Source organism: Carcharodon carcharias, chromosome 5 (genome assembly GCF_017639515.1).
Source record: "Carcharodon carcharias isolate sCarCar2 chromosome 5, sCarCar2.pri, whole genome shotgun sequence".
NCBI classification, from domain to species: domain Eukaryota; kingdom Metazoa; phylum Chordata; class Chondrichthyes; order Lamniformes; family Lamnidae; genus Carcharodon; species Carcharodon carcharias.
This window is the reverse complement of record NC_054471.1, coordinates 109,623,583-109,651,400: the sequence shown is the minus strand read 5'-3', so window position 1 is coordinate 109,651,400 and position 27,818 is coordinate 109,623,583. Positions and strand designations below refer to the sequence as shown.

General features: G+C 43.1%; 1 protein-coding gene across 3 annotated transcripts in view; it reads left to right on the top strand.

Annotated features, from left to right (window-relative positions):
• gpr137ba (G protein-coupled receptor 137Ba) overlaps positions 1 to 27,818 on the top strand; it is a 98,429-nt gene that overhangs the window by 7,803 nt on the left and 62,808 nt on the right. For 2 of the 3 annotated variants that reach the window (XM_041188195.1, XM_041188194.1), the window contains exons 2-4: positions 19,498 to 19,547; positions 20,911 to 21,133; positions 25,270 to 25,419. In XM_041188195.1, coding sequence (XP_041044129.1) covers positions 19,498 to 19,547; positions 20,911 to 21,133; positions 25,270 to 25,419 — 423 coding nt within the window. Of the gene's footprint in view, positions 1 to 4,805; positions 5,036 to 19,497; positions 19,548 to 20,910; positions 21,134 to 25,269; positions 25,420 to 27,818 lie in introns of those variants that run through there. The other variant, XM_041188196.1, reaches the window with a different exon arrangement.

Sequence of the window (27,818 nt, the reverse complement as noted above, 5' to 3'; positions counted from 1 at the left end):
AGAGCATAAGCAAGCTGCCCTCGGCCAGACTGGAGTCAGATAACCTCAGAGGCTGTGAGAAGATTTATGGAGTGTCCTCACTGCATGTCGTCATCATCCTCCTGCAATCGAGTGACTATTAGGGCTTCCACTGCCTCTCCATGACGGGAGCATTCTCACAGAGGGTATACGTGCTGCCATCAGCCAGACTGGAGTCCAAGCATTCACAGATGCAATGTGAGGACCTATAGGGTCTCCTTACTGCTTGTTGTCATCATCCTCAACAAATCTAGCAGCTATGAGGGCCTCCCAAGTGTGCCTGCCTCGTCTAGCCAGTGGAGCTTCATCCTCATCATCGTTGCCTCTGAGGACCTCCTCAGCCTCATCCACATTGGCGTCCTCCTCATTGGAGGAGACCTCCAGCTCCTCCATCTCCTCCTCAGCCTGTTCCTGTCCCTGTTGCAGTGCCAAGTTGTAGGCAGCAGACAACGACGATGCGTGACGCCCTCTGTGGCCTGTATTGCAGGCTCCACCAGACCGGTCCAGGCACTGGAACCTCATCTTCAACATCCTGATGGGTTGGTCCACCAAGCTGCGAGTTGCAGCATGAGCCTCATTATACAGTTGCTCTGCTGCAGTCTGAGGCAGTCGGGTGGGTGTCATCAGCCATGGCCTCTGCTGGTAGCCCTTATCCCCAAGAAGGCATCCCTGCAGCTTCTGTAGACCCTGGAAGACTCCAGGGATCTGTGATTAACTGAGGATGTAGGCATCGTGCACACTCCCTGGAAACCATGCGCAGACCTGCAGGATGTGTTTCTGGTGGTTGCACACCAGCTGCACATTCAGTGAATGGAACTCCTTGTGGTTGATGAAGTCTATGTGTTGTGATGGAGACCTGAGCACCACGAGTGCAGTCGATGGCACCCTGCACCTGTGGGAAACCCAAGATCTGGGTGAATTTAATCGCTCTGGCATCCTGGCTGTCCTGATCCCGGGCGAAATGCACAAAGTTGTGTGCCCTCACAAAGATGGCATCCGTGACCCCATGGATGCGTTTGTGGGTGGAGGCTTGTGAGATCCCACAGAGGTCACCTGTGGAGCCATGAAAGGAGCCACAGGAAAAAAAATTGAGCAGTGTGGTCACTTTCATGGCCACTGGCAGTAGATGACCTCCATGTCCCCATGGCGCCAAATCCTGCAGTAACTGGCAGATGTGAGTGACCAGTTCCCTAAACATTTGCAGTCTTCGGCAATGCTTGTTCTCAGTCATTTGTAGGAATGAAAGGCAGTGTCTATAGATCTTGGGTGTCGCTAGACGCCGGCCTGCGATGGCTCACTGTGGCTCTTGGGCAGCGTGTGCGGGAGCCCCAGCCGCTCTTTCTTCCTGATGTTGCTCCTTCTGCCTCTATGCAGCCAGGAGCCTCAGTTGGTCTCTCCTCCGTCTTCTTCGCTCTGTAGGCCATCAGACGTATAGCTAGTTCACCAGGCACCATGCTCCTGGTGTACTCCTCCTGCAGGATGAAAGAGAGAGACATGTGGTTAGCATGGGTGTGCTAAGAACCTGTCCTGGTTAAGTGTCATGGCCCCTTAACGCTTCCTGGAGAGTGCTGGCCACGATGTGGATGACCAGAGATTAATGTGCTGCATGGCTGCCCTTTTAGCTTGAACCATGGGGGAGACTGGTCCAAACTGAGATGCTGACGTTGCAAGAGGCTGTGGGCGCCTCCGGCAGTGACTGCTACATGGCCAGATTTAGCGAGGAGATTGTACAACGTGTGCAGTCCAACTTCTCCGCAGTCCACCAAAGTGCTCATGAATTTGCAGTGTGTGCCGGGGGTGTCCGAGGGGTGAAAAGCTCTGGAGCATTTGGTGGCATTTCGATACCTCTGTGTTGCTTGAGTGGGCAGTTAAGCTAGGAGCCCAACACCAATCATATCAATGTGGTTGCACCTGAACTGTCTCAGTTGCAGAGGAATGGTCACCTTCTACAGGTTTCCCAAATGCTTGGCCATTTCCCTCGACAACCCTACATGCCCCACCCTGAATGCACGTGCACTATTTTCAAAGGCAGAGCTGCCCTTGCCCACCACGCACCCCCCCGCCACCAGTCATCTCAACTGCAAGGCCGCGCTTGTGTCAAAAGTCGCCGCAGAGGCAGGGCTATATTTGCCCCTGCTCTCCCTCACCATCAAAAGTCGCCTCTGAGGCAGGGCTGCACCTGACCCCCACTCCACCTTTCTCTCACAAGTCACCTCCAAGGTAGGGTGGCATTTAACCCCGACCCCCCAGAGCCCCTGAAGCCTGCAAAGCATTAGTGTCCCAGCTCTGCAGAATGTTGCTCTGCACTCACCTCCCGTTCACCCAAAGTGAAGGTTGCCAAGTGCACGTTGCCTCTGTGCTGTTGTGAAATACATCTGCGTGCTTTCCCACCAACATGGGCGGATGATCCAACGGGGGTACAAGAGCCTGGCCTGATAACGATATGCTGATGTATTACAATGAGGTTCCTGATGACCGATGGCAGGAAATGCTGGCGGGCTGAGCGGACAATTGCAACCTGCCTTCCCGCAGTCGTGAAACTGATCATATTGGCCACATGGAAAATTCCGCCTTCTGGGTGTATGGACTGCAGCGGTTCAAGAAGGCAGCTCACCACCACCTTCTCAAGGGCAGTTAGTGATGGGCTATAAATACTGGCCTAGCCAGAGTGCCCACATCCCATGAATGAATAAAAAAAATAACAGTTAAGCATTATCCCTGTTCACTTTCAGATGGAGTGCTGCTTCTGGTGCATAGAGTACAAAGTGGAAGTTTCGTATGTGAGGGAGCTTTAATGGTTAAGTCTCGTCTTTTCCTGAATTTAGCAATTAACTAGAAATTACTCCTTAAGTTAAGAGAAGTGAAGTTTTATTCCAGCCTTAAAACAGGGGGAGAGAAGCTCTCTAAGAGCATCTATAGCTAGTTAATTAGGTAGTTAGCTTAAACTCGTTTTCAGAAGCTTGACTCAGTTGTTTAACTCCAAAAGAGTTACAAAGAGGCCTTACTCAATACTGTTTTGTCTGCATTGGAGTCCTGCTTGGGTGAATTGAGTACCTCGTGGGGGTTCAGTCAGGGAGAGGCTTCTTTCTTTATCTACCTTTTTTCAGCCTCCAGTAGTTGGCTCTTCAGTATGGGGGGGAACCTGATTGGTGAGGTCAGTCAGAGGTCATGGTCCACATTGGTACCAACGACATAGGTAAGAAGAAGAAGGATATGTCCTGAAAGCAGATTTTAGGGAGTTAGGGAGGAAATTTAAAAAACGAGACCTCAAGACCTTTAATCTCAGGATTACTCCCAGTGCCATGTGCTAGTGAGCATAGGAAAAGGAGGATAAATCAACTGAACACATGGCTGGAGAATTGGTGTAGGAGGGAGGGCATCAGATTTCTGGGACATTGGGACCGGTTCTGTGGCAGATGGACCTGTACAAGCTGGACGGGTTACACCTCGACAGGACCGGGACTAATATCCTCACAAGGAGCTTTGTTAGTGGCATTGAGGAGGATTTAAACCAACTTGTTGGGGGTTGGCGGGGAGGTGGGAATCTGAGGGGCAGCTCAAATTGGAAGGAAGGAAAGCTGGTAATAGGAAGTAGAAAAGTGGCAAGCGAAATGAAAAGGCAGGTGAAACAAAGGCAAGCGTCAACTAGGCTTAGAGTGTGGATTTTGTCACTATCTGAATGCACGCAGCATTTGCAACAAAATAGATGATTTAGAGGCACAAATAGAGGTAAATGGGTATGATCTAATTGCCATGGCGGAAACGTGGCTACAGAGTGAACAAGACTGGGAACTGAATATTCGAGGATGTTTGACATTTAGGAAGGACAGGCAGAAAGGAAAAGGAGGTGGTGTGTGGGATGGGATTAGTAAGGGAGGATCTCTGATCGGAAGAACAAAATGTGAAGTCTGTTTGGGTGGAGCTAAAAAACAGCAAAGGGCAGCAAACATTGGTAGGAGTTGTTTATAGGTCATCAAAGAGTAGGGGTAGTGTGAGGTATACTATATAATCAGAAGATTAGAGAAGCATGTAGCATGGATAATACAGTAATCATGGATGACTTCTGGAGTGTGTTAGGGATGGTTTTCTAGAGCAGTATGTTGAGGAACCAACTAGAGAAAAGACTATTTTGGATCTAGTATTATGTAATGAGAAAGGACTCATTAATAATCTCGTTGTAAAAGAACCTTTTGGGATGAGTGACTAATATGATAGAATTTTACATTATGTTTGAAAGTCAGGTAGTTCAATTTGAAGCCAGGGTGTTAAACTTGAACAAATGAAATTGTGAAGGTATGAGAGGCAAATTAGCTGAGTTGGATTGGAAAAATACATTAAAAGGTATGACAGTACATAGGCAATAGATAGCCTTTAAAGAATTATTACATAGTTTACAGCAACTATACATTCATTCAAGGCACAAAAACTCAGAAAAAAGTCAGTCAACTGTGGCTAACAAAAGAAGTTAGGTATTGTATAAGATTAAAAGAAAAGGCCTATAAAATTGCCAGAAATAGTGGTAAACCTGAGGATTGAGAGGATTTTTAGAATGCAGCAAAGGAGGACCAAGAAACTGAAAGAAAGGTAGAATAGAATGTGAATGTAAACTAGCTAAAAACATGAAAACAGACTGTAAAATCTTCTCTCGGTATGTAAGAAGGAAACATTTGTTCAAGACAAATGTGGGTCCATTAGAGCCAGGAGAATTCATAATGGGGAACAGGGAAATGGCAGAAAAGCTAAATGATTGCTTTGTATTTTCCTCAGTGAAGACAGACACAAGAAACCTCCTAGAATTGGAGATCCAAGGGATGAGGAAGAATGAAGAATTGAGGAAATTATTATTAGCAAGAAAGTTGTATTGGAGAAATTAATGGGACTAAATGTTGAAACATCCCCAGGACCTGACATTCTACATCCCAGAGTTTTGAAAGAGGTAGCTATGGATACAACGGATGCATTGGTGATCACCTTCCAAACTTCTATAAATTTTGAAATGGCTCCTGCAGACTGGAAGGTAACAAATGTCACCCCACTATTTAAGAAGGGAGGGAGAGACAAAACAGGGAACTACAGACTTGTTAGCCTTACATCAATGGTAGGGAATATGCTAGAATCTATTCTAAAGGATGTGATAAATGGACACTTAGATAATAATGATCTGATTGGGCATGGTCAACGTGGATTTATGAATGGGAAATCATGTTTGATGAACCTGCTGGAGTTTTTTGAGGATATTACTAACAGAATTGATAAAGGGGAGTCAGTGGATGTAGTATACTTGGATTTTCAGAAGTTCCCCTCAGGAGGTTGGTTAGCAAAATAAAAACACATGTGGTAGGAGGCCATACACTGGCATGGATTAAGGATTGGCTAACAGCAGGAAACCAGAGTAGGAATAAACGGGTCATTCTCATTGGCAAGCTGTGACTAGTGGGGTAACTGCAAGGATCAGTACTTGGGTTGTAGCTGTTCACAATATATATTAATGATTTGGATGTGGGGAGCAAATGTAATATTTCCAAGTTCGCGGATGATACAAAGCTAGGTGGGACTGTGCATTGTTAGGAAGATGTAAAGTAGCTACAGGATGATTTGGACAACATTAGTGAGTGGGCAAGAACATGGCGGATGGAATATAATATGGAAAAATGTGAGATTATCCACTTTGGTAGAAGAAACAGATGTGCACAGTACTTCCTAGATGCTAAAGAGATTAGAAAGTGTAGATGTACAAAGGGATTGGGTGTCCTTGACCATAAGACACTGAAAGCTAACATGCAGGTACTACAGGCAATTAGGAAGGCTAATGGAATGTTAGCCTTTATCACAAGAGGATTTGAGTACAGGAGTAGTGAAGCCTTGCTTCAATCATGTAGAAGCTTGGTTAGACTGCGCCTGGAGTACTGTGTACAGTTTTGGTCCCCTTACCTCAGAAATGATATTATTGCCATAGAGGGAGTGCAATGAAGGTTCACTAGACTTGTTCCAGGGATGGCAGGACTGTCTTATGAAGAGAGATTGGGGAAACTGGGCCTGTATTCTCTAGAATTTCGAAGAATGAGAGATGATCTCATTGAAACCTACAAAATACTTAAAGGAATAGACAGGGTAGATGCAGGTAAGATGTTTTCCCTGGTTGGGGAACCAGGGGACACACTTTCAAAATAAGGGGGAAGTCACTTAGGACCGAGATGAGGAGAAATTTCTTCACTCAGAGGGCTGTAAATTTTTGGAATTTTCTACCCCAGAGGGCTGTGGAAGCTTAGTCATTGAGTATGCTCAAAGCAGAGATTGATATTTAGAAATCTGTCAATGACATAAAGGGGTATGGGGATAGTGTGGGGATAAAGGCATTGAAGTCGATGATTAGTCATGATTTTATTGAATGACAGAGCAGGCTCGATGGCCTACTTATGCTCTTATGGGTGTGGGAAGGTGGATCACTGCAAAGAAGGACATGTTCAGCAGCTTAGACTAGTGGAAACATGGGGGTGGGTTAATTGGAGGCAGGTTGTCATGTGATGAAACTTCCAGGAATACATCCAAATGGAATTAGCAATCCTAAAGAAGCAGTGAGAGCACAACTAAGACTTTAGAAGGTAGCTGGTGATGTAACAACAACAACTTATATTTATATAGCACCTTTAATGTAATAAAATGTCCCGAGGTGCTTTACAGGATAATTATAATGCAAAGTACCAAACCACATAGGGCGATGTTAGGTCAGGTAAAAGCTTGGTTAAATAAGTAGGTTTTAAGAAGAGTCATAAAGGAGGAAAGCGAGACAGAGAGCCAGAGAGGTTTAGGGAGGGTATTCAAGAGCTTAGGGCCTAGGTAACTGATGGCACTGCCACCAATGGTAGAGCAATTAAAATTGGGATGTACAAGAAGCCAGAATTAGAAGAATGCAGATATCTCGGAGGGTTGTGGGGTTGGAGGAGATTGGAGATAGGAAGGGGTGAGGCAAGGGAGGGGTAAGGCCATGGAGGAGAAAGAAGGTATGAGAATTTTTAAGTCAAGATGTTGCTTAATTGGGAGCCAACATAGGTCAGTGATCATAGGGGTGATGGGAATTGGGCTGACCATGAGTTAAGATACAGGCAGCAGAATTTTGGATGACTCCAACTTTACAGAGTTTAGAATGTGGGAGACCAGCCAAGAGTGCATTGGAATAGTCGAGCCAAGAGATAACAAAGGCATGAAGAGGCAGATGAGCTGAGACAGGGGAGAAGTCAGACAATGCTATGGAGGTGGGAATAGGTGGTTTTAGTGATGGCATGAATATGAGGATGGAAGCTCATTTCAGGGTTTCATTGTGAACAGACTGGCTTAATCTGAGAGTGTTGCCAGGGAGAGGGATGGAGTCGGTAGTTAGGGAATGGAGTTTGGAGCAGGGACTGCAAACAATGGCTTTGTCCCTGTTCAAAAGCAGTCTAAAAGGAGTTTATGCACATCGGTTAGGTGGTAAATGATAGATTTATCGATAAAGCCATGGTGCAGATATTGAGATCGCACAACCCACAGACCAGGCAAACTCTGATCGTGGTTTAATTTATTTAGTAAATCAAATCGGGAACCCAAGATGTGTGAGTCATTGTTCAGTAGCCAGCACTGTCCCCTCTGAGTCAAAGTTGTGGGTCCAAGGACCACTGTGCACATCATCCAAGCTGACATTCTATATGCAGTAGTGAGGGAATACTGCACTACTGGTGGTACCATCTTTCAGGTAAGATGTTAAAATGAGGTCCTGACTGTCCTCTCGGTTGAACACAAAAGGATTGTCTGTTGATTTATCAAATCACTGTTTGTGGGACTTTGCTGTGTGCAAATTGTGCCTCACTCCCAACATTGCAATATTGACTACATTTCAAAAATACCTAATTGGTTTCAAAGAGCTTTGAGATGCCCTGAAGACATGAAAGGCACTATACAAACAAAATTCTTTCTTTATAGCCTGATTAAAGATTGAGCCTTGTTTGAATGCTTACTGAGTGAACTCGAATTAAAGCTGTTCAAGTGACTGAGTTAACCTGTTCAACCTGCTTCATGTTAATCCTTTTACTACAAAGGATATTTTGTATTCCTTGCTAATGCAGGCAGTTCTAGCTAATCAGCTCTGGAGAAAAAAGCAGGTCAACATAGGTGAAAGAATGAAAGAACCAGTTTTTTTGAAAGAGTTCCATGTAAAGTCACCAGGACAGGAGTGTTTATCAGGAAAAGAGCAGAAAATTGTGGGTATTGCATCCATGATTTCTTGAGGCTCAGAGCAAATAAAAGACTTGCATTTCTATAGCACCTTTCACAAGTTCAGGACATTCCAAGGCACTTTACAGCCAGTTCAGAGGTACAGTGACTGTTGTATTGTAGCGAAATGCAGCAGCTAACTTGCAAACAGTGAGTTACCACAAATGGCAATTTGATAATAACCAGATAATCATTTTTCGGTGATGATGTTTGAAGGGCAAATTTTGATCACGAAAGCAGGGAGAACTCTCGTGCTCTTCCTTCAACTAGTGCCGTGGGATCTTTTACATCCACCTGAGAGGGCAGATGAGGCTTCAGTTTAATGTGTCATGCAGAAAATCCTTTTTACGCAGCAAGTGGTTAGGATCTGGAATGCAGTGACGAAGTGTGATGGAGGCAGATTTAATTATGGCTTTCAAAATGACATTGGATAATTATCTGAAGAGAGAAGATGTGGGCCTATGGGGAAAGGGTAGCAGGGTGGCACTAGTTGAGTCTCTCTTACAAATAGCTGGCATGGGCTCAATAGTCTGTATGTTCTTAACCTTAATTTATACAATTAACAAGCTCCCCCTGATTTTACCACACTCCCTCTACCCCACTGCGATCCTGGCTTGTGCGGGCCAGTAAAATTCTCTCCAGGGTTTTGGTACAGAGCAATGAAAGTCAAAAAGAACTTGTCAGCTGATTGAATCTGAATCACAGAAATTCAGCGGCGTGCTTATAATTAATGGTAATTCTTTAGCTGGAACTGTTTACTGTCATCCTGGTTTGTTGGTCTTTCTCCAAATCCTTTTATATTCTTCCTTTTCAAATGCTTATCCAATTCCCTTCTAAATTACATTAAAGCTTCTGCATCAATAGCCACTTGTGTTAAAAGAATTCAATATTCGAGTAACTCTGTTTAAAATATGACTGGGAAAGCACAAGATCGCAAGGTAATTATAGATAAATTAGGCCATTCAGTTCATCTGATGTCACCCATCCAGAAAGATGTTACAGCTGGAAGAACTCTATTTACTATTTCCAGTCAGAGTCTATCAATCCTGCCTTCAATTCTCTCCAGGACTCTTCAACCTGCCTCCAGTGATTCCAGGTCAGCTTGGAGATCTGGATGAATTATGTGTTCTCTTTCTCTGGTGCCACATCTTAATACCCTCTGTGTACAGATGCTGCTTATCAGTTCATAATAAGTATATTAAAAATATGCTTAAGACATGTAGTGAAGATACTAGAGAGTGAAGCACTAAGCTCTTGAGTACCTCAGATTTTAGTAGATCAGTCCACCATTAGAAGCCATACTATCAGCTGCCTAAGCCCTAAGCAATAGAATTTCCTCATAAATGTCTGCATCTCAATATCTTTTCCCTCCTTTAAAACATTCCTTAAAACATCCCCCTTTGACCATGCTTTTGATCATCTCCTTTAATATCTCCTTTTGTGGGTTGGTGTCAAATTTTGTTTGATAATATTCCTCTGAAGTGCCTTGGGACACTTTATTACGTTAAAGTTGCTAGATAAATAGAAGTCATTGTTCTTATCAGTTTATACCCCAGTCTGCCACCGAAGAGCACACTCTGAACTGTCTTAATAATTGCACAGATTTCCTGGTAGTTTAGATGCTGTAAACCAGTTTCAAACCAATGGGCAATGTAAATCAGCAGACCAAAATCTCTCTCTAGGGGCCATTGGTGGATGCAATACATTTTAATGTTTTTTAAAAAAGGTGAAACAGCGGAGTAAGTTACATTATAGAAGTTCTAGGGCTATCTATCTGGTCTCATTTATGAAGAATGATTACACACTTGGATATGGAGGCAGGCAGCATGTGCTGAACCTCATCAAGCAACAGCTAAATTATGAAGACAGGTTGCACAGACTAGGCTTGTATACCCAGAGATTTCCAGCATCCGCAGTTTTTTGTTTTTATATAGAAGATTGAGGTTAACTAACTGACATTTTTCCTGTCGCCATCTTCTGCTCGCATCCACTTTTAGTGCGCAGATTGATGAGCATCTACAACCAGTTTAAACTGGCCTCAGGAGCCAAAGTAAACCGTGGCAACAGCAAGACCATGTTCTTTGGGAACTGGGCTGACTGATCCTTTGCCCCTTCACTGTCAGTCAGGCAACCTGAAGGTGCTGAGGATATGATTCAGAGGGGCCAGGGCATGCGCTAAAAACTGGAAGGAGCGAGTAGCTAAGGTGAAACAAAAACTGGGCTTGTGGAAGCAACACTCCATCTCCATTGTGGGTAAGAACCTGGCGATCCGATGCAAGGTGATCTCGGTGTTGCTGTACATGACACAGGTCTGGCCCATTCCTCACTCCTGTGCTGTGGTGGTTATCTGCACTATCTTCCACTTTATCTGGAGGTTGAAAATGGACCATGTTTGCAGGGACACATTGTACAAACCTGGAGATAAAGGAGGAGAAAAGGTAACCAACATCACCCTCATCCTGATGGCCACTTTGTGTATGTCTACATCAAGTTGTGTCTCGACTCTTGGTATGCAAACACCAAGTGTCATTACATGCTGAGTTCTACCTGTCCCCAATGTTGCAAAGGATGGGTCTGGCCACATGGCCATAGAACGCTCCATTCAGTGGGACTGTGCCGCACCAGCTATCCCTTGTGGAAAACTGGCCAAAGGTGTTTTTCTGACTAAATAAGTCTACCAGGTAGTGGTCAGCACGTAATATCCTCAAGGGCCTGTGGGAAAATAATGTTATGACCAGGAGAGAGGGAGTGTGCAGTTGTTCTAGCCCCACTACTCCACAGGTGGTACCAATAGTTTAAAAGTTTAATTTACTCACTGATGTGGCTAATTGTTTATCTTCAATACTGGTACCCAGAATAAATGAGACTTTAACCAGGCTTCTTTCAATAAACAACAAACTTATTAGTCTATGATAAAACTGGTTTTGTCAAATAGAAAGGCAAAGCTTATCAACATACAGTGTGGAATATGAAATTATATAATTCGCTCTTTTGAGATACCCTAAGTCACGCACGCACGCACACACATACACACACACACACACACACACACACGATTCTGCCATAGGTTAAAAGTCAACGGTTCAAAGGCAAAGGATAGACGCTGGAGTTCTTGAAATGGCGTCTGGGTATATGGTTGGTCTCTCAGCACTGATCCACAAAACAACCAATGGCTCTGGCACTGCTTTCCAGGCGGACTCATGGAATATTCAAGGGTTCTCTATTCCAGAATGTAGAGCATCTCAGGAGCAGTTTATATTCACTTCCAGCTGTGGACTGCAAAAGTCTGTTGTCTTCCTTCTCAAACAGTTGGTCCTTCTCTTCTCAAAGCAAAACCAAAACCCACTTTTAAAACATAGTCTTCCAGGCATGATTTTTTTCAGAGCCAACAGACTCATGTGACGCCCTTTGTACACAGTCCACCCAGGTCAAGAGGTTGACAGTTTTTTTACAACTGCTTAACTACCCTTTCTTGTAAAAGGATGATTTTTCCAGAAACAGCAATCAGAGGGCTGCATTAACCCTTTAAGGATCAGTGTCATTTAAAACACAAATTCTCCCAGAATGCCCCAAGTCCTTGAAGATGAATAATTTTGTGTGAGGAAAGTGTTCATGACAATAGGATAGTGGATTCTGTTGGAAGGTTCCCTGATCAGACTGTCAAAGTCATTTGGCAGAATGCTTCTTCATAATTTTTAAACGAGCAGCAGGATGTTGCTTGTTAGGTGATGAGAAAGGCCCTTCACATCATATCCTCCCTGCATACTGGAAGTCTCACCCCCTATGGACATTGCCCTCAAGATGGCTGGGGTGGAAAAGTGATTGTTGTCCTCCTCCTTCTGGAATGTGTCCTTGCAAAGAAGGTCTGGAAAGAGATGTAGTGGTTTTTGTTGAGGTTCAGCCCGAGCAGCTCTGTGACACAGGACTTTGTGCTCTACAGGCTGTTTCCAGGGATGCACACTAGGATCAACATCAACTGTGGCTGAAGGACCATCAATTTGGTGAAAGACGCTCTTGGTTTGCCTGATACTTGCTGGTCTTCCAGTGTAAAGAGATGTCCATGACTGAATGTTGCCTCCTGACACATTCCAATATCCAGGACTATGTGCAGAGGGACACACTAACGATTGGTGCAGTTGCTGCAGAGGCACCATGAAGAAAGACCACCATCAGCCATAGTACACTAAGGGGCTGGAAACTGTGTCGAACCTCTTGGGCTATAAGCCTGACATGGAATGTATAGTGTAAATATCAAGAATATTGAAATTGTATTGAGGCACCTCAGAGGGGGACATCCTGTATGGAGACAAGTTGGATTTTATTGCGCTTCCTGTAACATTCAATTTGAAATGTTTTGAAATGCACTTTTACAAATTTTATGAATAAAGAATATTTTTGGAAAAAAAATCTGACTGACATTTTAAGATGATTAAAGGATTTGACAGGGTAAGTAGAGAGCAATTATTTCTTCCAGTGGGCATCGAAAAGAAAGAGGCATAACTTTAAAATTAAAGATAGTGATGTCAGGAAGCACTCTTCTCACAAAGGGTAATGGAAATCTGGAACTCCCTCCCCCAAAAAGCTGTTGAGGCTGCTCTTAATTTTGAAATTTTCGATTAAGATTGATGGAATTTTATTAGGTAAGGATACTAAGGGATATGAAACCAAGGTGGGTAAATGAGATCGCGACGTAAATCTGCCATAATATAACTGAATAGCAGAGTAGGTTCAAGGGGCTGTCTGGCTTCCTCTTACTCTGGTATCTTCAGAAGAGGGAAGGTGTGGTAATCTGAGGTGCAATACACCTTGAAGAGAATGTAAGCAGATTGACCTCGTGATTGCATTACCCAATTGCTTTGTAGCATGGGCTACAGTGTTAATGAGTAGTTTTTGTTTGAGAAGCACACATGTATTACTGCTCTGTCACTTGTGTTAATAAACAGCATGTGCTTCACCTTACACTGGTCTCTCCATCTGCAGTATTTTGTTTACCAACTCATTCACCAGCAGATAGGCGTGCAGCCATGTTTGCTGAGCAAAGCAACCCTGCAGAAGGAACATAACAACTGATGACAAGGCAAAACACGACCAGTCGACGGCACCAAAGAAAGCCTCAAAAATTAAACAGAAGTAAATCAGCCTTGCTTTGCAAGGCGATTGTAAGTACATTCTTCATCATATTTACTGAAGTTATCGCCCTCCAGTGTGCCACAGCTTGGCCGTATTGAACCATTTGATCAGACCACCAATGACAGGTCACATTATATTAGACGTCTCACGTTCTTCTTTTTGACCAATGACATATCGGGGGAGGAGAAGAGGCAAGCGATGACATGTGGCAGTAAAACATATGGCCTAATTCGTAGTCTAACAGCACCCAACGCCCCAGATTCCAAGAGCTTTGAAGAGTTGGTGAATCTTGTGAAAAGTCATTTTCAGCCGAAACACTTGGTAACAGCACAGCGTTTAAAATTTAATTCAAGGTGTCAAGGAGAGACAGTCGCTTGCCAAGTAGCAGCCTTAAAACAACTGAGAGCATTGTGAACTTGGGATGTTGATTATTGACATGTTAAGAGGCCGATTAGTATGTGGGATTAACGAAGAAGCCATTCAAGAAAGGCTGTTGTCAGAAATGAATTTAGACTTCAGCAAGGCGCTGGAGTTGGCGCTCACAATGGAGAGCACAGCCAGGGATTCAGAAGCAAACAAGGGAGCACAAAATGGCACCATCCTTCGCATAGGAAGGGAGACACCGATTAGAAATGGAGCAGAAGTGCAGGGCTCCGCGGAAAGGCAAGAAACAGCCACCATTAACAGACCAGCAAAAAGCAATGGTTTAACAAATAAAACCCACATTAATAATGGCAGAATTGGCACCAGACAACCTACAAACAAACGACAATTTACAAGAATCGAGTGTTTCTACTGCCATCCTAATGGGCACATTATGCGAAATTGTAAAGACACATTAAGACAAAACTTTAAACAGAAAGGTAGAAATCATGAGATTGATATAATAGAGGAACCAGAAGAACAAATGGAGGTGGATACAGGGGCATCCACGACAGTTATAGGGGAACATCCATTCAAATATCTGAATGGAGGAGACCGCTCACTAAATCTGGAAAATTCAAATGCTAAATTAAAGAAGTATACTGGTGAAGTCATACAAGTGGGAGGTGTTTATGCAAGGCTCCAATACAGAATGGAAATCAGTCTGTTAATTTATCCTTGATAGTGATAGCAGGGGAGGGTCCAAGTCTACTTGGTTGGAACTGGTTTAAGGAAATAAAGTTGGAGTGGACTGAGATTTTTCAATTCTGAATGAAAGATCTGCAAGAATATTTACAGAAATATGCCTCTACGTTAAGGGAAGAGCTCAGGAAGATTAAGGGTCTGCAAACTAAAATCGACGTGGGTCCTGAGGCAACCCCCAGATACCTGAAGGCGAGGCCAATCCCTATCCATTATGAGAAAAAGTTGATGTCAAATTAGACAGGCTGGAAAGGCTGGGAGTCTTACAACCTGTACAATTTTCCAAATGGGCAGCACCCATAGTTCCAGTAATAAAGCCTGACCAGAATTTGCGAATATGCAGGAACTACAAGTTGACCATTAAAAAAGTGGCCAGACTTGACAGGCATCCTATACCAAAAATTGACGAATTGAACTCCAAGCTGGCAAGGGGAACAGAATATTCGAAATTCGACATGAGCCACACTTACCAGCAAGTTGAGCTGTAAATCTCAGGATTTTGTGATTATCAGCACGCATAAGGGGTTTTACCAATACACCATTATACAATATACCACTTTCCAATGGACAATGGAAAATTCGCTTCAAAGACTACCCCATGTGGTGGTTTATCTCGATGATGTCCTAGTAACAGGACTAACTGATGAAGAATACCTGGCTAACCTGGAAGAGGCGTTGAAGCATTTCTCACAAGTCGAACTAAGTTTGAAAAGAGAAAAATGTATCTTCCAAGTAAAAGAAGTGATTGACCTGGGTCATCACGTCAACTTGCAGAGCCTTCACCCAGTAAAAGACAAGGTGAGAGCAATTCGTGAGGTGCCAGCACTGAAAAATGCCATAGAACTCGAGTCCTTCTTGGGAATGATTAAATATTATGGCCATTTGCTCACAAATTTGTCAACAGTACTGGCTCCATTATACGGTTTGCTCAAGAAAAACCACAGGTGGACTTGGCAAGCTCCACAAGAGACAGTAAAGCAGTTGCTACATTCATGGGCCCTGTTGGTACATTTTGACCCAAAGAAATAATTGATTTTAACCTGCGATGCCTCTCCTTACAGAGTAGAGGCAGTACTGTCCCACCGGATGGTAGATGGCTCCAAATGATCCATTGATTACGTCTCAAGAACACTCAATGTGACAGAACAAAGATACTCACAAATAGGGAAAGAAGGCTTATCCATTACATTTGGCATTGAGAAGTTCCACCAATACATTCATGATCACCACTTCACCCTTGTATCTGACCACAAGTCACTACTAGGCTTGTTTGGAGAAGATGATGCAATACCCCCAATCATCTCAGCTTGCACCCAAAGGTGGGCACTGATTCTAGCTGCTTACGAATACACTTTTATCCAAAGCAGGGAAGCCAGATTACCAGTGCCGATGCACTGAGCCGATTACCCCTAAAAGACAGCAATGTGAATATCCCAATTCCTCAAGAACTTGTCCTGTTATTAAACTTTCTGGATTCATCACCAGTACATGCCAAACAAATAAGAGAGTGGACAGACTGTAATCCAGTTTTGTCTCACATAAGGGAACAAGTCTTACAGGGATGGCCTAACAAGCCAAAGTCGGATGAAATGATGCGCTATTTTAACAGGAGATACAAGCTCACCTGCCAGGATGGCATCTTACTGTAGGGCACGAGAGTCATTGTGCCTCCGAGAGGAAGAAAGCCATTATTGACCGAATTGCATAGTGCTCACCCTGGCATTTCTAGAATGAAAATGTTGGCATGCAGCTACTTATGGTGGCCAGGGATGGATACAGAAATCAAAAACTTAGTCTAGAGCTGCATACAGTGCCAACAGGTACAGGAATTGCCCCCTTCTGCTCCATGGCAGCACTGGGGATGGCCAGTAAGGGGTCTGCCTCCACGTTGACTACATGGGGCCTTTTTTGGGCACAATGTTCCTTTTAATTATAGATACTCACTCGAAGTAGATTGAGTAGATGAGGTGAGATCACCCACATCTGCTGCCACCATAGACATATTGCATCAGAGTTTTGTGATACAGGGTTACCAGAGATAATAGTGTTTGATAATGGAATGGCATTCACCAGCAGGGAATTCCAGAGATTTACAGGCCTCAGTGGCATAACAGATGTCACAACCTTGCCATACCACCCTGCATCCAATGGGTTGGCCGAGAGGGCAGTCCAGACCTTCAAGTCCAGAATGAAAAACTGGATGGAGACTCTATTGCAACTAGATTATCACGTTTCCTACTCAGCTATAGGATTATGTCACACATGACCACCGGAATTGCCCCCATAGAATTATTGATGAAGGGACATCTCAGGATACGTTTGAGTCCCATAAGGCCCAATTTAGGGGATAGTGTAGAGAGAAGTCAGGAGGTCCATAAAAATGGACATGATTACCACAGTCATGAAAGAAACTTCACTGTTGGAGACACAGCTTTTGCAAAGAACTTTGGAGATGGGCCCAAATGGCTATCAGGTGAAGTCAGTGCAGTGACAGGACCCCTTTCCTATCACATTTCGGTTGAAAGTCGGATAATCAGGAGACATGTAGATCACCTCAGGAAAAGGAAGACAGATCTACAGGAAAGAATGCGCCAAGCATTCCCGTTTGAGTCTACACCACATATGGAAGGAACTCCACTTGGTTTGGAAGTGCCTGTAGGATCTGTTGAGCCTGAGAGAGTTGAAGAAACAAACTTACAGGTTCCCACTGGAGACCCTAGTAGACAGATGACTGCTGAGAGGGAAGCCTCAGGATAAACCATCTGTAGTCATAGGACTACATGTTTGACACGTTTGAAGAAGCCTCCAGAGGGACTGGATTTTTAGTTTATTTACGTAAATGGTTGATATATTATAAGGATTGTAAATTGTACTTTCAAGTAAAGGGGAAGGGGATATGGTAATCTGAGGTGCAATGTGAGCAAATTGACCACGTGATTGTATTACCCAATTGCTGTGTAGCGCGGGCTACAATGCTCATCAGTAGTTTAGAATAGGGTCTGGTTTGAGAAGCACATGTATTAGTGTCTGTTACTTGAATAAATAAACATGTGCTTCATCTTACATTGTTCTCTGGGTCTGCAGTATCTTGTTTACCAACTCACTCACCAGTAGATAGGCGTGCAACCATGTTCACTGAGCAAAGCGACCCTACAGAAGGAACACAACAGGATGGGATTGGGAAAATAAAATACTAAAATATATTTCATAGGTTACTGAGTTTGAGAAAAGCAACTTTAAATAAGGTATTTTGAATCTTAGGTTATTGTAGCTTATGTTGTTTCAGTTAACAATTTCAGGCAAATATTAGTTTCTAACCGTAGTAAGTTGTTTCCTTCAATGTGAGAAGTGTCATGTTATTTGTGGCTCAGTTTGTATAGAGCAAGCTCCCTGGAGAAATTTCTGAATAAGATGGTTTGTAAGGTAAGGTGACTCCAGGTTAAAGCTCCACTTCTACTCTAAAATGGCTGTACAAGTTAGCCTGGGGTAGGGAAGACCAGTAGAGGAGTTTATTCAAAGTTGTAAATTTATATCACTATAATCTCACGTAGTCATTATACAGCCAGATCATTCTTTTTTTAAACCCCTCAATATAGATCAGGTACTCCCTTTGTAGTTGATTCGAACATTATCCATTGTCTTGCATTCAATTAAAACTGACATTAAAATATCCAGTGGGAACCTCAATCATTAGGAGCATGTTGGAAATCACAAAGCATTCCTAAGATTTTGTATCTGTTTTTGGTGAATGAATAAAGTGCACCAATCCGTGTCATCAGGGCAGGTTTTAACTAGTAGGGCAAAGGAGAAGGAAAATCAGTTCACAAGGTGCTGATGTCCCCATTTCAGGTGGACTTAAATTCTGCCAGCTGATGACCATTGAGGTGTAGGGGATGATGGAGGAGTGGACCAAGGTGTCCCAGAGGGAATGATCCCTGTGGAATGCTGCCGGGGGGTGTGAAGGGAAGATGTCTTTGGTGGTGGCATCATGCTGGAGTTGGTGGAAATGGCGGAGGATGATCCTTTGAATGCGGAGGATGATGAGGTGATAAGTGAGGACAAGGGGACCCTATCACAGTTCTGGGAGGGAGGAGAAGGCGTGAGGGCGGATGTGCGGGAGATGGGCCAGACACGGTTGAGACCCTGTCAACCACCGTGGGTCGAAAACCTTAATTAAGGAAGAAGGAAGACATCTCAAAGGAACTGTTTTTGAAAGTCGTCATCAGAACAGATGCGACAGAGGCAAAGGAACTGAGAGAATGGGATGGAGTCCTTACAGGAAGCGGGGTGTGAGGAGCTGTAATTGAGGTAGCTGTGGGAGTCGGTAGGCTTGTAATGAATATTGGTGGACAGTCTATCACCAGAAATTGAGACAGTGAGGTCATGGAAAGGAAGGGAAGTGTCAGAGATGGACCATGTGAAAATGATGGAGGGGTGGAAATTGGAAGCAAAATTAATAAATTTTTTCAGGTCCAAACGAGAGCATGAAGCAGCAATAAGTACTTCAAAAGTACTTGTTTGGCTGTAAAGCACTTTGGGATGCCTGAGGCTGTGAAAAGTCATATAAATAGAAATGCAAATCTTTCTTTACCTCAGAATATATTACAAAAGACAGGTCTATCTTCCTAGTGGACCATCACTAGCGAGGTATCTTTTTTTGTAACTGATAATTTGATTGTAAGAAAAACAATTCTCCTGTCAATACCTAAAACTTATTTGTTGCGGTTGTCAGTTCTTCAATAAATGATCAAAGAGCCTGAATCAGCTTTTTATGATGAAACAAATGAAACTGCTTATATATCAGCTACTTGACCCATTAATAGTGTTGGAGTATTTGACCTGTGAATGTTTAAGTGAATTGTGTAACTGTCCAGATACATGTCAATCTATTTGGTCGATGTTAATAATAGTATTCAAGTAAAACAAATTCAAATATTGCAAAGTGTAAATAGTTAAACAGTTTATTTTATATTCCAGGTGATTTTCAAAGCAAAATCCAAGTACTGCCCAGAGCTTCAAAAATACAGGTAAGATCAGTCTATATTTTATTACCACTATATAGGAGTCCTAATCTACACTAATACCATTATATAGCAATTAGTCCACAACCTATTATTAGAACGTACAATTTACATTTTATTACTATTATATAGTATAGTTGCAGGGTACACTCTATAACTGTTATGTAGTGGTCACAATCGAGACTCTATTGCCATGATATAATAGTCAGTCTATACTACCATTATATAGTAGTCACAGTCTATAATTAACATTACAGTATAGTGAGTCACAATCTATATTACCACTATATAGTACAGTTACACTCACTCGCTTTTCCAGAACCCACTTCATCCAATTCGGAATCTCAGGGAGTCAAAGCCTATCTCAACAGGCAATGGGCACTAAGCAGTGTACACCCAGGACAGGACACCAGTCCATCACAAGCCACACACTCACATAGACACAGGGAGACAGTTTACCGTAGCCAATCCACATAACCAGCATGTCTTTGGACGGTGGGAGGAAACTGAAGCACCCGGAGGAAACCCACACAGACAGATACCCGAGGTCAGGATCGAACCTACCTAGCAGCGCTAACCACTGCACCCTCATCCAGTTACGGCATACCTTAAATTAGTTAACAGATAACATCTTATTTATGCAAGCTGAGAAGAGTCATTTAATTTAATGTTATTATGAAGATCATATTCTGATGGAATTAAGGGAGCTATTTGAACAAATATTCTTTATAAATATTACATGTTGAGAATGCAACAACATTTATATAGGACTACTAATGTAGGAAAACATCCGAAGGCCCTTCAGAGGAGCAAACACAATTTGGCACTGAGTCACATGAAGCGATATCAGGGTAAGTGACCAAAAGCTCGGTCAAATTATGAGGTGGAGAGGTGGAGAGATTTAGGGAGATAATTTCAGAACTCAGAGCCCAGACTGCAAAAATGACAGCCACCAACAGGGGAGTGAAAATTGCAGGTGCACAAGTGGCTGGAATTGGAGAAGTGCATTGATTTTGGAGGGTTGTGGGGCTGCAGGTTAGAGAGATAAGGAGTGGTGAGTTCATGGAGGGATTTGAACATAGGACAAGAATTTTAAATTGAAAAATGTTACTGGACCGTGGGGTCAATCTTGTTCAATAAACAGCGTGGTGATGAGTTGATGGGACTTGGTGCAATTTAAAATATGGGAGGCAAAGTTTTGGATGAGCTTAAGTTTATGGAGGGTATAGGATAAGGAGCTGGCCAAAGCTTTGGAATAGCTAAGACTGGGGATGATAAAAGCTTGGATGAGGATTTCAGAAGCAGATGGGTGAGACAGCTTCTATCAATGTTGAAGTCATGTCGAATTAATGTTTCTTTTCTATTTTAGGCTGCCCCTTCAGCTGATTTTCCTGCTAGCCAGTCTCTTATTCCTTGTGGTAAATTTGACATGTGCATTGCTTGTGAAGATCATGCACTCCGAAACAAAGACCATTGTGTTTGTCCGTGTAGCAATCAATGATACCCTTTTTGTGCTGTGTGCAATCTCACTGTCTGTGAGTCTCTACAAGATTGCTAAAATGTCCCTCGCCAATATATATTTAGAATCTAAGGTTTGTTTTCCTATACAAAGTCATGAGTTAGAAATGACCTCATTTTCCTGTTAAGACTTTACAAGACGTGTTCTTCTGATCATTTTCTATCTCTTCAGAAATGAATTATATATAAAAACAATGACCTCAAGTCAGGGTGTTTCAGTGGAAATGAATCAATTGATAACAGTAGTGACATCTTATATATTGGGGTGGGGGGGTGTGGGGGGTGGTGGGGGGGTGTTGCCGGTGGAGAGTCACAGACACTGGTCTAGTGTAAGATCTCATTGAAATGGTTCCGATTTCAGTTTTGCAATTTTACAGTTACTACAGTTGGATATTTCGTAACCAGATTTAACCAGAAAGAACTGATACAGACTGTGCTAATTTGTTTGATAAAACAAACTATTGGGATTAATACTGAATACATCTTTTATGCCTGGCTGTGTGTTAGAACTTCTAAATAGATGTCCAATGCCATCTCCTCAGATCACAATGACCTTTGGTTTGCATCTATAAAATGGTCAGTTCTCCCACTTTATGATTCTAAACCTAGGAATATTAAATGCCTATCTTAGGACTATGTTTCAGCAGTGAGTCAGGTTTAATTATGACTGAAATTAAAACAGAAAATGCTGGAAATAACCAGCAGGTCTGGCAGCATCTGGGGAGAGTGAACCAGAGTTAATATTTCAGGTTGGCGACATTTCCACTAAACTGAGAAAAGTTAAAGATGAAATAGGTTTTAAACAATTAAGATGAGGGAAGGTGGGGCGGGGGAATAAAGAACAAAAGGTAAGGCCTGGGACAATATAGGCTGGAAGGCAGGAGAGATTAAATGACAAAAAGGGCAAAATGGGTTCTTGGAATGACAATGGGACAAGGAACTAAAGATGTGTCTAGAGCATGTGTCAATAGCAGAACTATGAATAGCTGCCTTCAGAAAACAAAGAAAGGCAAACAAAAGTGAAACAAGAGAGAAAAACAAAACCAGAAAAGAAAAATGAAACAAAACAGGGCCAGAGATTATAATCGAAAGTTATTAAAATTCAATGTTGAATCCTGAAGGCAGTAAAGAGCCCAGTTGAAAGGAACCCATGTTCCTTGAGTTTGTGTTAAGCCTCATTGGAACATTGCAACAGCCCAAGGACGGAAAGGGCTCCAAGGTAGAAAATTAAAATAACAGGTGACTGGAAGCTCAAGGTAACACTAATGGTCTGGATGGAGGTATGCCACAAAGCAATCACTCAATCTGTGTTGCCTCCCCAATCTAGAGGAGACTTCCTGAGCAGCTAATTTTAAATGGAAAGTAAATAGCTGTTTTGCCTGAAAGGAATAGCTGAGTGAGAAGGGAGAAGGTAAAAGAACAGATATTGCATCTCCTGTGTTTGCATGAAAGGGCGCCGTGGGAATGCTGGGAACGACTTGGGAGTGGACCAAGCTATCATGGAGAGAACAGTCCCTTTGGAATGCTGAGAGAGGAAGGGAGGGCAGATGTAATTATGATTGAATGTGATCAAAGAAAATAATTGAACCTGCCAAGTTTGCAACCATAGCCTGTATCATCTCCCATAACCAAAAGAAGCAAATGATTTGGGAACAACTATACAACTGTACCCAATTGGTTTTGTAGGCTCACTACTCTGATATGTCCATCTAATTGTTTCATACTGGCAACACTTCAGTTCCATTTTTGGGTACTGTCACCATGTCATACTCTATATCGTATAGTCAGGGTATGTTCTCTCCCTCTTCATGATCCCATCAGTATAATGAAACCAACATGTCAAACCCCTCAATTTGTGTCTTCACATATCTGCCAGCAGGATGATTTCCTATTGTATCATTTACATCCTGTTTGTTTTCTTAATTTTATCCATATTTTGGGACAAATTATTAGCTAAAGCAGTTCAAAGCCCTTCTGCTCCCAGGAATACAGTGGATGCTCTCCCTTTTTATAGACATGAACGTTCAGGTGCAACATGCTGCTCAGGGCTCAAACTACCACCTATTGTGTCAAAAACTGCTCTAGCTTCTGAAATTCATTTGGAATGCAGTTAGAATGGTGAGCTGCTGCTCATTAACAAATCCCAACAATTCTTCTGCCTCTTGCAACTCACTGTGAGAGCTGTTATGAGTCTTCCACTTGTTTCATTAGAGGCAGAGTCAGTAAGCCAGCAATGATTGGATTTGTGTAGTCAGCACACTTGCAACATGTTGTGTGTTTATTGAAAACTACAAATCAATTGCATGGGAATTCAGAGCACTCCGGTTTTGCCTGGAATACAGAAGTATTCCATTCCTGATACTGACATGATTCATCTGGATGCATTCTGAATATTTTTTAAAACCTTAATTTTCTCCCTGAGTCATGAAGCAGTGTTGAAATCAACTCAGAATGGAGCTATGTGGAGAGATTTGAGATATAAAGGCTATTTCCACTGGAATTGAGATAGCTAATAAGCAATTTAATAGATGTTTTCAAAATTATAAAATGTTTGACTGGGTGAATAAGGAAGACTTTATGTTTAACTTGACAGTGACGAGGGTCCAATTTAAAATTGTCGTTAAGTGAGGAGACTTAGACTTAATTCCTCTGGTCCCGTACGGGACAATGGGCAGTAAGACCCCGTCACCGGCTCTGGTCCATTGCAATTTTGTCCGCTCTAGCCCAGGTAGCATCCCGCTCTTGAAGGTCTCCCTTAAATGTATTTTGCCAGGTCTTCTTTTGCCGGCCCTGTGATCATCTCCATCAGCTGGTGTCCATTCTGCCACTCTGTGCATCCAAGAGGCGAACTATGTGTTTGTCAGTTTCAGTCATCTCTTCAACACAGTGACCCACAGGCACTTCTGACCAGTCCTCTGTAGCACTTCTCCATTGGTGATGTTGCCTCTCCATGTGATGCCCAGGTTGTTAGAAGTTCGATGTCCTTGATGTCCTGTTGCCTGATGGTGATGAGAGGGCCTCGTTGCCGTCCAGCCGTCACTGTCTTGGTCTTCTTGCAGCTTGGTGCCGCTACCCTCAGGACTGGTGGTCATTTCTTGGAGCACACGTTTTTCAGCCAGCAAGGTGATGTCATCTGTGATATCCAGGTCTGTCAACTGATGATGTTGTCAATGGATGCCAAAATCTGCACCCAGCATTGCCTTAGGCTCCGCTGAAGCCAGTCTTGAGGCTGGTTGGAAAAGGAGGAGAGTCGGGCAAGGAGCTAACACCCTCATCCTGTAAAAACCCATCACTGCTACAGAAACAGCAAAAAGTAGCCATACCAGCAAAGCCCGGCGAAGAAAGGGCAGCACATCCGCGGATGTACATATGATGGGGATTGGATGAAAGCCGAAAGTAAGGCCGATCTTGACTAGCCCAAACTTCAACACCAAAACCATCACTGGAATTGGTAGCTGGAAAATCCAAACACTTCTCCAGTGTGGGAAGATGTCCCAGCTGCTGCAAGAAACGAGAACCTATTGACTTGACATATTGGGCATCAGCGAGATGTGGTGGACAGGCCAAGGACAAATCAGCAGTGAGGGTGTGACCATCCTGTACTCCAGGCAGAAGTGAAGAGAGGTTGGGAGAAATTTCTTTACACAGAGAGTTATTGAATTGTGGGATCTTTTACTGCAGGGAGCTGTTGAGGAAGAGACCATTACATCTTTTAAAAGAGCAGTGGATTAATATTTGAAGTAGAAAGTGTCACATGAATCTGGGAATCGGTTAACTTTTGGGCTATTCCAATTAAGAGCCATCACTGCTGTAATGGGCAGAATGGCCTCATGTGATGTAAACTTCTATAGTTTCTTAGTGTGGCAACCTCATCAATTGCACATGCATAACTCTCCATGCCAAACCAGTCTTCTGACCTCTTGGAGAGGACTACTAGTCTGTGCGGAGCAATGCAAACTCATTTCAGTTAAAGAGAGAGGTAGGCTATTATTCCATCAGTTCAAGCTGGATTTAGATTCAGATCCCAGAGGTGTCAGAACAGTGTGCAAACCTACTGCAACACCTAGTCCATAATATTTCATAAGAGGAAGCATTAATACATTTTCTGAATATTATTTGATATTGAATATTACTATTTGTACATTTGAATGGAGATCTAAAAAGAAAAGTGCTGGGCATTAAAGATCCTTAATTGTCTTTGTATTTTCAGGGGACATCTCTGTGTCAGATTGTGGTGGTGGGTGTGTTAATTATATTACTGTACACATCAAGAGCCTGCTACAACCTGGTTGCTATCACACTCACCTCTTACAACCACATCAACATGTTTGATTATGACTGGTACAAAGTGTCTGATCAGGTCAGTACTTTTTTGAATCAGGTAAGTCTGGAACTTCCATGGTTTTCCATATGATTTTATAGAACCATACAGTACTGAAGGAAGCCATGTGGTGCATCCTGCCTGTTTGGCTCTTAACAAGACCTATTGAATTAGTCTCTCTCTCCTGCTCTTTCCCATAGCCCTACAATTTTCAGCTATACAGGGGTATATCCAATTCCCTTTTGAAAGTTACTGTTGAATCTTCTTCCACCACCCTTTCAGACAGTGTATTCCAGATTGTAGGAAATCATTTTGTAAAATATCTCATCTTCCTTTAGTTCAGGCTTGTCCAACTCGCGACCCACAGGCCAGATGCAGCCCATGAAGCCTCTATTGTGGCCTACGGAGTCAGTTTCCAAAATGATGGTAAGGTGGGTAAGTGGAGTGCAAGATTCTGCAAGGAGCTGCTCACCCATATTTGCTGCTGAGCTCATCAGCAACAAACGTGGGAGAAAAACAGTGTGTGATTGGAGAGGAAGCGAACAATGGTGAGTGTGGTTCTCAGGGGGAGGAGGAGAGGGATAGAGAAGAGAGAGAGAAGCTGGGTGGAAGGAAGGAAGAGGCTGGCTGCGGGGCCCTGGGTGAAGAGACAAACCACTGGTGGGTGTGTGAGACAGAGCATGTGGAGAGAGAGAGAAAGTGAGAGAGAGTGCGTGTGTGTGAGGGGGAAAGTGTGTGTGAGTGAGAGCAACAGCGTCTGTGTGTGTGTTTCTGTGAGAGAGTGTGTGTATGAGAGAGTATGTGTGTATGTGTGAGTGAGAAACAGAGTGTGTGTGTGTGAATGAGAGAGTGTGTGTGTGTGTGAGTGAGTGTGTGTGTGTGTGAGTGAGAGAGTGTGTATGTGTGAGTGAGAGAGTGTGAGTGTGTGTGTGTGAGAGTGTGTGTGTGTGAGTGAGAGCATGTGAGAGTGAGAGCGGGTGTGAGTGAGAGCATGTGTGAGTGAGAGTGTGTGTGAGTGAGTGAGAGTGTGTTTGTGTGTCAGGGAGAGTGTGTGTTTGTCAGTGACAGTGTGTGTGTCAGTGAGAGTGTGTGTGTCAGTGTGAGAGAGTGTGTGTGTGTGTGTGTGAGAGTGAGAGTGTGTGTGTGAATGAGACTGTGTGTGTGAGTGTGATTGTGTGTGTGTGATTGAGATTGTGTGTGTGTGTGTGAGTGAGATAATGTGTATGTGTGCGTGTGAGTGAGATTATGCGCGTGTGTGAGATTATGTGTGTGTGTCAGGTTATGTGTGTGAGAGATTTTGTGTGTGAGAGAGATTATGTGTGTGTGTGAACTTATGTGTGTGTGTGTCAGGTTATGTGTGTGAGAGATTATGTGCGTGAGTGAGATTATGTGTGTGTGTGTGATTATGTGTGTGTGAGAGATTGTATGTGTGAGTGAGATTATGTGTGTGTGTGTATGAGATTGTGTGTGTGAGTGAGTGAGATTAGGCGTGTGTGTGAGATTATGTGCGTGTGTGTGAGATTGTGTGTGTGTGTGTTTGTGTGTGAGATAGTGTGTGTGTGAAATTGTGTGTGTGTGTGTGTATGCATGTATGCGAGAGAGATTGTGTGTATGTGTGTGTGTGTGAGATTGTGTGTGTGAGAGAGAGAGAGATTGTGTGTGTGTCAGTGAGATTATGTGTGTGTGAGATTGTGTGTGTGAGATTATGTGTGTGTAAGATTGTGTGTGTGTGTGAGATTGTGTGTGTGAGATTATGTGTGTGTAAGATTGTGTGTGTGTGTGAGATTGTGTGTGTGTCAGTGAGATTATGTGTGTGTGTGTGAGATTGTGTTTGTGTCAGTGAGATTATGAGTGTGAGTGAGATTGTGTGTGTGAGACAGATTGTGTCTGTGTGCATGTGTGAGAGAGATTGTGTGGTTGTGTTTGTGTGTGTGGGATTGTGTGTGTGGGGGGGGAATGGGTATGTGTGTGTGTGAGATTGTGTGTGTGTGTGTGAGTGAGAGTGTGTGTGTGTGTGTGTGAGATTGTGTGTGTGTGAGATTGTGTGTGTGTGTGAGAGATTATGTGAGTGTCAGTGAGATTATGTGTGTGAGTAAGATTGTGTGTGTGTGTGAGATTGTGTATGTGTGTGAAGTTATGTATGTGTGTATGTGAGATTGTGTGTGTCAGTGAGATTGTATGTGTGTGAAATTGTGTGTGTGTGTGTGTAAGTGAGATTCTGTATGTGTGTGTGAGAGAACGAGATTGTGTGTGTGTGAGATTGTGTGTGAGATTGTGTGAGTGGGATTCTGTGTGTGAGTGAGATTCTGGTGTGTGTGAGATTGTGTGTGTGTGTGTGAGATTCTGTATGTGTGTGTGTGAGAGAGAAATTGTGTGTGTGTGAGATTGTGTGAGTGTGAGATTGTGTGTGTGTGTGTGTGATTGTGTGTGTGTGTTTG